This window comes from Lactuca saligna, chromosome 8 (assembly GCF_052625555.1).
Source record: "Lactuca saligna cultivar CGN05327 chromosome 8, ASM5262555v1, whole genome shotgun sequence".
Lineage (NCBI taxonomy): Eukaryota > Viridiplantae > Streptophyta > Magnoliopsida > Asterales > Asteraceae > Lactuca > Lactuca saligna.
In genome coordinates this window covers 235643335-235654780 of record NC_136424.1, presented here as the reverse complement: position 1 = coordinate 235654780, position 11446 = coordinate 235643335, and the positions used below count along the sequence as shown (strand labels likewise).

Here is an 11446-nt window from a genome sequence, read left to right as displayed (position 1 = left end):
AATCAAACTCTAACCCATGAATTATGAATTATAAAATTATAATGTTGTATCATATTGAACTCTTTTACGAAAATCATTCCGATCTACAAACGAAAGAAAAAAACAAATGATGATGAATTTTGCGAGGACTATCGATTATCGAAGAATAAAAACAATAAATAAGAATATTCAAATTAAATTTTAAATTAAAATCTGAAAACCGAGTTTGGGTGCGAAAGATCCGGTTAGAAAGCTGCAGATAACATAGCATTGTTGTTATCGACACACAACCCAAGGATATACTCTAAAACGAAATCGTTGTGTTGTCAGCGTCGCCAAATAACAGTTGCTTGCTTGCTTGCTTGAACATCTATCTCTCTTTGCCACAAAAAAACCCTCCATTAAAGCCAACGCCGTTAAGCTTAAGCAATATCCAAAATCCAAACCCACCCTTCCCTTAAATCCTAATCTATCTACTTTTATTAATCCAAAAACCAAATAGTGTGTGAAGGAGTTAACGTTGTTTTGAAAGAACACAAAATCAAATCATGGAGTCTTCGATTCTTCCTGCAATTATCCGATTACGAGCTTCAGCAAATTCGTTTTTGTCACAGTTCGAACCTCTAGTCCTCGTTGTTGCTCCTCTCATAACTTTCCTCGTCGCCCAGATTGTTCAATCGTTTATTCAAGTAGTTCATGAGAAGGGATTCAAAGCGACGCTTATTGGTTTTATCATGACATGGGTCAAGTAATTTTTTTACATTTTTCAAGTACCACGTTTCGAGGTTTAGATCACATGACTTACATAATCTAAAACAAAAAACAAATTGAATCATGAATGACATCACATAGTATCTTTCTTTGAGATCTTGAACATATTTGATGACTTTTGTTCCGAAAACAGGTTGGTGCCTGGTGTGAAGAGCTATATTGATGCCGAGAAACAGAAGGTACGATGTATATTATGTCATATATTTACTACAGGGTGGGTAACATATGACATCGATTTACAGTTTGCAGTTTTTGCGTGATTTCTTAAACTTTCATGTAGCTTTTATAGTATAAAAAGCTTTAGAATCGATGCTAATTTTTCATTTGGCTAGAAGTACTAGGGTTGACATAAAAATTATACAATATTGTGGTAAATGGGTTATATATTAGAATTAGAAAGTGAAACTATTGTACTCGACTGTTCAGGTTGTTGATAAATTACAATCTTCTGGCAAATCTTCAAGGGATGGTTGGAGAACAGAGCTTCCAAGTTCAGGATTAGGAAATAGGGTTTTAGAGCAAATGAAAAATGAGAAAGAAAAGGATGCAGCTTGGCAAGGAAAATGTTCTGGTACAGTGTATGTTCTACAAATTCGTATCATCATTTATTTATTTTTTGATTTTTTTTGTGATTTGTAAAGTCTGAGTACAATTAATTGATTACGTATTTTTTCAGTTATATTGGAGGAAATGAATCCGAAGGTCACTTTTCGTTGATCAACGAGGCATGTTCAATGTTAGTAAGACGCATGATGCTTCTCTGTTAGTGTTGTCCATAAATTAAATTAAATAGTGTGGTTATATATATATGTAGATTTATAAAGTTATACATTTTAGGTTTGCACATACGAACCCGTTACATCTAGATGTATTCAAGAGTGTTGTGAGATTTGAGGCAGAAGTGGTGGCTATGACGGCTGCTCTTCTTGGAAGTAAAGAGAAGGCATCTGGAGGCCAAATATGTGGCAACATGACTTCAGGAGGAACAGAGAGTATACTGTTAGCTGTCAAATCATCACGTGACTACATGAAGGCCAACAAGAATATCACATGTCCAGAGATGTGAGTTTCATCTTTTAGTCTCTCTTTGACTTAATAAGACAAAAATAGGTTTTACTGTATTTACTGGGATTCATACTGATGTCAATCGGATAAAAACTGACATAAGTCAGTAATCCAGTACAATCTGTCATGTCATGTCATATACTGTACTGGATATTAATTTAGGCTAATGAATATTTACATAAGTGATATTGTCTTTTGAGAATGTAGGATAATACCTGAATCTGCACACTCGGCTTACGACAAAGCTGCCCAATATTTCAAAATTAAGTTGTGGCGTGTTCCTGTGAATAAGGAATTTCAAGCAGATGTCAAAGCTATCAAGAAATACATCAACAAAAACACCATATTGGTATGTTACAACTGGCCTACTGATTGTAATTAATGTTTTTTTGTTTTTTCATCAGTTTGAATTGCTCAAATTTGTTTCACAAAACAGATTGTTGGGTCAGCACCTGGTTTTCCTCATGGAATCATCGACCCAATCGAGGTATAACCTAGCAAAGTCTTTCGATTCTTCAACTTTTCTATAAATTCTACTTTCTTAAACATTTGAAATACTTGAGAGTTATATACACATAGACACAAAGCTGAGATACAAGAAAATACTTGAGTCAAACATACAACCGATGTTTTTATTGCAATATATACTAACCATATTGCTTGGGGAAATAAAATCCAAACCAATGACTACATTTCAACTGTTTGTCCAAAAGTGATGTTTCACAATTACAATTTAGGGTTTGTATTGCAGGAGCTTGGTGAATTGGCATTGAGTTACAGGATCTGTCTGCATGTAGACCTTTGTCTTGGTGGTTTTGTGCTGCCTTTTGCACGTAAACTTGGGTACATACACTTGGTTTTTGTTTCCTTTCACTGCTGTTGTTAGCTGTATTCTTATGGCATTATGCCAAATCTAATAAATTGTATAATATATATTATTGCAGGTATCCGATTCCACCATTTGATTTTTCTGTCCAAGGAGTAACTTCTATATCAGCAGATGTGCATAAATATGGGTTGGCACCCAAAGGAACAAGTATAGTTTTATACAGAAACCATGAAATTCGCAAGGTAACTAGTCGAGTATTTGTATGTTTTTGTTTATTTATTTATTTGATGGCTGGAAATTGACCAACTTTTCATCCTTGTGTCTTAAACAGCACCAATTTGTTGCTGGTAAGTCTCTTTGAAATACATGTTACATCTTGCTGACATGGCATGAAAAGGATGACATGGCATGATCATGATGTGCATATTGTATTGTTACAGTTACAGAATGGTCTGGTGGTCTGTATGTATCTCCGACAATTGCTGGTAGCAGACCTGGAAGTTTAATTGCAGGGGCTTGGGCAGCTATGCTTTCTTTAGGGCAAGAAGGTGCTTACTTTCAACTTTTATCTTACACGACTTTTTATTGTAAAAAATAAAACTCACTGATTAATTTGTTGGTTTTTTGAAGGTTACCTGGAGCACACAAGAGAGATAATGGAAGCATCAAAGAGGCTACAAAACGGGTATTTTGTTAGTTCAAAACTAGAATCTTTAATAATTCCAAAGCCTATCAAAATCAAAATCAAAATCAAAATCAAAATCACATGTGTTTTGGTTGTTTTTGTAGAGTAAAAGAGATCCCTGAGTTATTTATGATTGGAAGGCCAGATATGACAATTGTGGCTTTTGGGTCTAATGTGATAGACATATTTGAAGTGAACGACTTGCTTTCCTCAAAAGGCTGGCATCTGAATCCCTTGCAGAGACCCAACAGGTAAACAAACTATAACAGTTATATACGACATGCTTATTTTTGCTTTATTAAGTATATAATAACATTTTGAAAGTATTCATCATTTTTCAGTATTCATATCTGTGTGACCCTTCAACATGTTCCTATTGTTGACAACTTCCTGAAAGATTTAAAGGATTCAGTGCAGATTGTAAGCAAGAAACCGGGTTTTTATATATCATCATTGGAATATCTTGTTTGGATTTTAACAAGAAGTTGTTTGTTTTTCTTTTTAGGTAAAACAAAATCCGGGGCCTATTAGTGGAGGGCTTGCACCAATATATGGAGCAGCCGGGAAGATCCCAGATAGAGGTATGGTTAATGAGTTATTGGTTGACTACATGGACAATGCATGTTGATATGAATGACTTTGGGGTATTTGGACTCCCATGCATGTATTTTGGTTTGGTTGTTTGCATTCAATTGCCATCATTCTTTGTAAAAGCTTTCCAAGGAAAGGAAATTGTATGTGTGTGTGTTTGATGATATGTAAACTGTTATATACGAACAAGTAGAACATTAGCACATGAAGAATCATCTTTATTTTATCCAATCTTGCATGTTTATGCAATAGGATTATTATTCCAGCAACCAATGGTCACAATGTGTGCTGCAAGTACAGTGGAATCGTGTAAGATGTAAATCGGATATATAGCAGTCTCATATTGGGGTTGTGTGCGAGTAGAATTTGTTAATAAAAGCTCTTTAATTGATTTATTATTATTATTTTTTTTGTCAAATATACGAAAAGTCAAAAGTAGTTAAAAGACTGGCGTGAGTTTTTCATAGGGATGAAAATGGGGTGGGTTTGGGGCGGGGTTGACCATTCCTGTCCCCATCCCCAAGTGTCTAACCTCGTTCCCATCCTCATCCCCATTCCCGACGGATGTGGAGAATCAAATCCCCTTCCCTTTGTATTTTGGTTTTTTCCCCAACCCATTCCCGACCAATCCCCAATCTATCTACATAATAAACTCAACTTACAAAAAAAAAGCAAGGTTAATAAGTGATCAAAACTAGATGCCATAATCAGATTTTGTTTACATCAATCTTAAAGTTTTAATAAGCATCAAAACGAAAAGTGACGATTTGGTATACAGATCATCGAACGAAGTGACGATTGACGAACTCTTGGAATTGGGAACATAATTTCATATATGGATTCTATTTTTGATGGTCTAATATAGATCAATTCATTTTAGTAGACTTAATTCAAATTTAATGAATAATCGATATATATATATATATATATATATATATATATATATATATATATATATATATATATATATATATATATATATATATATATATATATATATATATATATATATATATATATAGAGTTAGGTTCATGTGAGACGGCTTAATTTTGTGAGATTGTGAGACGTATTTTTTTAAAAATTTTTTTAGTTAATTCAAGTTCCCAAAATAATATTTAAAAAAAGAATTTTTTGATTTTTACATTTATTTTGCATTTTAAAATTATTTTTAGAATATGTACAGTGAAATATTCTATTTAGAATATTTCACGTATTTTTAAAAAAAATAGGATTTTTTTTAAAATTTTTTTTTAGTTAATTCAAGTTTCGAAAATAATATTTAAAAAAGAATTTTTAGATTTTTGCATTTATTTTGCATTTTAAAATTATTTTTTAGAATATGTCAGTGTAATATTCTATTTACAATATTTCACGTATTTTTCAAAAAATAAAACGAGATTTTTTTTTTTATTTTTTTTAGTTAATTCAAGTTCCGAAAATAATATTTAAAAAAAGAATTTTTGGATTTTTTCATTTATTTTGCATTTTAAAATTATTTTTAGATTTGGTCTAACGGTTTCACAAAATTAGTATGGTGTCAAATGAACGGGAAACTATATATATATATATATATATATATATATATATATATATATATATATATATATATATATATATATATATATATATATATATATATATATATATATATATATAGTCACCAAAGCGGGGGCGGGGCGGGTTGAGGATTGTTATACCCGACCCTGACCCCATCCCCGGTTTTAGCATAATGGGGATCCCCGGCCCCGTTACCTTTACCTGTTTTAACGGGGAATACCCGTCCTCGATTGGGGCGGATCAACCGGGTTCCCCACCGGATCGAGTAAAATTTTCATCCCTAGTTTTTGTTTCCGAAACTTTTCACAAGTCAATGGATAGTATTTTAGGGCAAATTATAAAAATGGTTCCTATGGTTTACAAGATATTTCAAGTTTGGTCTAATTTTTAAATCTTGAGTTTGGTTTTCATTGATGATTAAGTCCTTCCAACTAACATCATTAAGGTGTTTGTTTTTAAGAGGTAAAAGACATTTGTAGAAGAAACGACGAACATTTAATAATTAGGACAAAATCATTTATATAAGGTTGTGGTTTCCTTTTTAAGCTTGGCTAGCTATTTCCTTACAACTCTAGCTTTATGCAAGATAACAATCATACAACACTTATAATAAGTAAAATAGTTCAAACCGAAAAACATCATATGAAATTAAAAAAATCATGTCAGCTATCATCAAAAAGCTCAAATTACAAGTAGCAATCTATTCAGTTTTCTAGCCTCACAAAATGCAAATTGAAAAACAAAAAAATCATGTCAACACACATGAATGTTCAAATAGACATATGATTTCATTGATTTTTTTTTTTAATGAAAATACTGCTATATTTGCAATCCAAATGGCAATCTGAACCAATCTAAACCATCAGAAAATAAAAAAGATAGTTATTAACATAATCATACAACATAATAAAAAATATTGGGCCAATGAAGTTGTAAGGTTGTTTGGCCAATGTGGTTTAGAGGTGACAATCGTGTTGTATTGGGTCGGGTCGAAACACTAAACGGGTTGAAAGTGCTTGACCCTAACCCGACCCATTTAATTAACGTGTTGTGTTGTGTCAAACAGTTTATTTTCGTGTCGAGTTTGTGTTGGGTTTTGGGTTAGAGTTATACCTTGAAATATGTCGTGTCATGTGAGGTTAAAAGATTGAATATGTTGAAAGAGTAGAAGTTGGATAGACGGAAAGGAAAAACCAATAGTTTAGAGGTAGAATATATAAAATCATAGCAAGTTCAGATGACAAAATTAAAAGAGTGACAGTTGGGGAGGTGGATGATAAGGTCATAAGGATGTGAGAGTGGTGAAAGAGACTGGGTAGTTTGGAAGAGAATGGAAAAACTGAAATGAAGTCTTGATCTAGACGGATAAGTCATTTCAACATTACAAAACAATTCAATTGGAAGGTTTTCTTTTACTTATGGTTTTGGTTTTGTATCTTCCTAGTTTATTTAAATAATTTAAAAAACTTGCATATAAATAAACGGGCTATTTTCGAGTCATATTCGAGTTGAAATTCTCAACCCTAACCTTACCTATTTAATTTTCGTGGCGTGTTGTATCAACCTATTTATTTAAACAGGTTAAAATATCTTACCCAAACCCGTTTATTTCGTGTCGGGTTTCGTGTCGTGTCAAGTTTTGCCACCTCTAATGTGGTTGCGATTCGAACTTCCAACCTACTTATTATCTAGTTAGTGAACCATAATGTTTTTTTTCTTCAGTTTTTCATTTTTACAATTTCTATAGGGAAATCTGCAATAAAGTCTTTATATATTGGTCTCTTAATCGATTTAATCTTTATATCTTTTTTCTTATTCAATTAAGACCCAAAAACCGATAATCTACTTCAATTTAATCATTTTACCCGGTCAACAGGTAATCTAACTTTCAAAAATTACATTTTTGGTCCAGATTGTAAAATTTATTACAAATTTGGTCTAAAATTTACACTTTTGGCCTATATTTTAAATTTTATTACAAGTTTTGGTCCAAAATTTACCGTTTTCGTCCAAATTTTAGAATTTTGTTATGAATTCATCATAACTTTAGTTTTTTGATAACTTTCTTTTCACAAAATTTGTTACAAATATGTTTTTGCTTTATAAAATCATATTATACAAAAAAATCATATAAAAAACTTTTTTTTCTATATAAAAAAAGTATTTTAAAAACTTTTTTTTTGTATACGAAATATCTATTTATAAAAAATAGGTATTTATTAAGTACATAAATATATACAAATCCATTTTTATAATTTTTTTATACAAACACGTATTTTACAAAAAAAAAAAAGTATACAAACGAATTTATTATAAAATAGGTGTTTATAATATATATATATATATATATATATATATATATATATATATATATATGTGTGTGTGTGTGTGTGTGTGTGTGTGTGTGTGCGTGCGTGTACGTTTTTACAAAATCAATGTATATAAACACTCATTTAGGTGCAAGATCTAAAAATTAGGGTTTCATAATTGCTCACGTACGCCTAACATATGTGGATGAGCTCCGCGATCATAAACAAGCTAGTACGTTAAGCATATCGCCCAGTTCCCCCACGTACTAGCTTAAGGAGCAATTTTGAAAACTCTTTAGAATAGAGATTAAATATGAAACTTACCAAATTCAAGTGATACATATTTCGTATACATAAAAGGTTTTTTTTTTTTTTTTTTTATTTTTTTTATTTTTTAATTTTTTTTTAAGTTTCTATATAGAATTATAAGATTTTTATGTGAAAATATGTTTTTTTTTAATATAAATATGATTTTATAAAGAAAAAACAATTTCGAAACAAAATTTTGAGAAAAAAAAGTTGTACAAAAACTAAAGTTATGATGAATTCACAAAAAATTCTAAAATTTCGGCAAAAAAGGGTATGTTTTGGACCAAATTGAATTATGAGTATTGATTTGGCATGCGGAATTGTAAGAACATGATGATTTTGGTGCTAAAATGTAACACTCGACTCTCAGGTATAAACTTTACAGTTATATATTTTCATTTTGAAAGGTCGACTCGACGAGTTGGATGCCCTGACTCGTCGAGTAGGAACTGATTTGGCCGTATAACTTAAGTAACCAACTTGACGTGTCGGAGGACACGACTCGACGAGTTGGATCTGGCGGATGAAACCCTAATTTCCAGGGTCTAGCACCTTATTTAAAGGATCATTAGCCTCCCTCGGCCTCCCCTCACTGTCCCCTTGAGCTCTGAAACCGTAATTCACATGCGCTCTCCATTTTGTGTGATTTTCAAGCTTGGAAGGTGATTTGGAAGAAGAATGCTTGAAGTATAAGAGGATTGGAGCATAGAGGAGCTGGTGAATCTGACTCTTCTGCTTATTGTTATCATTTTGAAGGTAACAAGTTGTTACCTTGACTTTCCTCCTTTTAGATGTCTTCATTTTTATGATTAGGGCTTTTCTAGCATGTATGTTAACCATTCTCTGGTATGGGTTAGGATTTGAAGTTGCAACTTCAGATCTGAACTTATCTTGGTCTCTATAGCTATAAAGTCTCCAGCTTTAGCAAGTATGAACCTTCCCTTTTGAGTTAAACCCCATTATAAGCTTGGATTTGGTATTCTAAGCCTTTAGAGCCTTGCATCCACGTAAAGTTTGCAACTTTATGTGATAAATATGCATTGGGAAGCTTGATCTACAATATGAAGCTTAGGGATGGCTTAAAAATCATCTGAATGGAGGAAGGACTGAAGGGACTCGACGAGTTGAATGTTCAACTCGGCGAGTCCGATGAAGATTAGAATTGAGGGTTTCTGCATGAACTCGACGAGTCAGCAAGATGACTCGACGAGTCAGTTAGGGTTTTCTCGAATTTTGGACATGCAGGGACTTGACGAGTTGTTTGGAAAATCGACGAGTCAACTGGGGATTTAACAACTTCTCAAGTTCTGGAAGGACTCGACGAGTCAGTGAGCTGCGCTCGACAAGTAGGGTCAACATGGGCTGTTGACCTTGACCGTTGACTTTGACTTTGACCAAGGGTTGACCAGTTTAACTTCTGGGGGTATTTTGGTAAATTGGAAATTTATGCAATGGTTTCATGTTGACTATAGGTGTTGAAACCCGTGGTTGTGATTCGAGTGTTTGAGCTTACTATTTCAGTTTGATGTTTTCAAGGTGAGTTTTCCAAACTATACTCAAGGGTCGAAGGCACCAAGGTTGTCCCTTTGGATTGTTATCCTGATATGTTATGCTAGTATGATCTGTTAGGTCGGTATCCTGGTAGATAGGATGATATATGCTATTATGATCTGTTAGATCGATATCCTGGTATATAGGATGTTATTATGTTCATATGATCCATTAGATCAGGTTATATGTCTATAGAATGTTATGTGATTATCTGTTATATGTGCACATGTTTGATTAGTGGTTAAGGCTTATCTGCTTTGTGCGAAAGCCAATAGACACGGGCATTCCAACCCGATGGTTGTGGGCCATGAGTATTCCATCCCGAGGATGATTGGACTCGTAGTATGTGGGCATTCCAACTTGTTGGTTGTGGGCCTGGGGTATTCCATCCCGAGGATGATTGGACCCATAATATGTTGGCATTCCAACCGGATGGTTGAGGGCGTGGGGTATTCCAACCCGATGGTTAACTGGACCCATAGTAGGCTGTTTGTGATTATATGTATATTGTTGTATGTATGGGTATTTTGGGGGAACTCACTAAGCTTTAGGCTTACAGTTTCAGTTTTGTTTCAGGTACATCAGATGATCACGGGAAGGAAAAGGCGTGATCGTACAACTCCTCACATTTATGACTTTGTTTTTGGGATACTCTGATATTATACTATTTTGAAAACAAGTTTTGTAATGTTTAATAGTTTTGAAATGTTTTAAAAAGTTTAAATTTGGCATGATTTTATGGGTGTTACAAGTTGGTATCAGAGCCTTGGTTTGAGTGAATTGGAGGAACACTCGTGTGAATCCAGTCTCAAATCAAGGAAAGATCTTCAAATGATTTCTAAATGGTTTTCAAAATAATTAAAAGAGGATGCAGAGTGTAAGATCATTCGGAGCCAGTAAGCAGACCCCAAAATACAATGCAACTATTTGATTATGTGATATGTTAGAACATAATGCTACTACTAGGTTAGGGATCTTCAGGAATAGCATAATAGAAATTGCCTAATTACATGATGCCTAATAGCCTAGGGTTACCTTATATGAAATTGACATCATTACTGTAGTTGCTTAGTGTATGCATCACGGTCGTACATAATTAAGATCTTATAGCATGAGAATGTTTGGTTTGGCCTTATTTCTTGTTCTTGTTTTGATGAAGGGATTAGGGTAGGACCAAGTATTCAAAAGTCTATAGGGTCCAGCGTTATGTATGACTAGCATACACGAGTGCTGCAGGGTTGGTGGAAGTTTCATGGGTGGGTTGTGTGAGGCCGGTAGGTTAGTTATGAGATAGTCAGCCTTCCTCTAGGAGTGAGGATTGAGTGACCACCATGTATATGTATATTGTTAGGATGTTGTGGTGATACTTGAGACAAATATGGGTAGGTGTGGAAGGTAGTATGGGCTCGTACTACTAAAAGCATAGGACCCATACGCGTAGCAAGGAAGTCACAACCCTTAAGGTTTAGTTGGGAGTTAGTTCCCTATTATTTGTGTGGATTATCTGATATCTTCCTGGTGTATTTTCAGTATGGTGGTTACGAGACGTTTTATGACTGGATCCAGATCGTGATCAGGGCAGGGTGATCAGGGTGCCTCGGCAGCACCCGAGATCATCAGTTAGGATGGGCTAACATTGACCAAGGACCGAGTCAGGGAGATCATCCGCGAGGAAGTGGTCGAGATTGTCCAGGGTCAGATTCCATAGATGTTTGTATTTATTAAGAAAACTATGATGGAGTATTTTGATTAAAGGTATGCACCCCTAGCTGAGACGGCTTCCAAAGCAGCTACAACAG

The 11446-nt window shown here is 33.8% G+C and overlaps 1 protein-coding gene across 2 annotated transcripts; it reads left to right on the top strand.

Annotated features, from left to right (window-relative positions):
• Positions 1 to 210: 210 nt before the first annotated feature.
• On the top strand, positions 211 to 4318 carry DPL1 (dihydrosphingosine phosphate lyase). Of its 2 annotated transcripts, XM_078970089.1 has the most exons (15): positions 216 to 727; positions 884 to 929; positions 1177 to 1328; positions 1427 to 1486; positions 1588 to 1812; positions 2023 to 2164; positions 2252 to 2302; positions 2567 to 2658; positions 2760 to 2886; positions 2976 to 2991; positions 3085 to 3192; positions 3275 to 3329; positions 3434 to 3580; positions 3671 to 3749; positions 3835 to 4318. In XM_078970089.1, exons 1-15 carry the CDS (start codon positions 528 to 530, stop codon positions 3955 to 3957), a joined length of 1623 nt encoding a protein of 540 aa, XP_078826215.1. In that variant the 5' UTR covers positions 216 to 527; the 3' UTR covers positions 3958 to 4318. The 2 variants fall into 2 exon arrangements, with proteins under 2 accessions (XP_078826216.1, XP_078826215.1); XM_078970090.1 differs by lacking the exons at positions 3671 to 3749; positions 3835 to 4318 and having other exon boundaries at positions 211 to 727; positions 3275 to 3336.
• The last annotated feature ends 7128 nt before the right edge of the window (positions 4319 to 11446 follow it).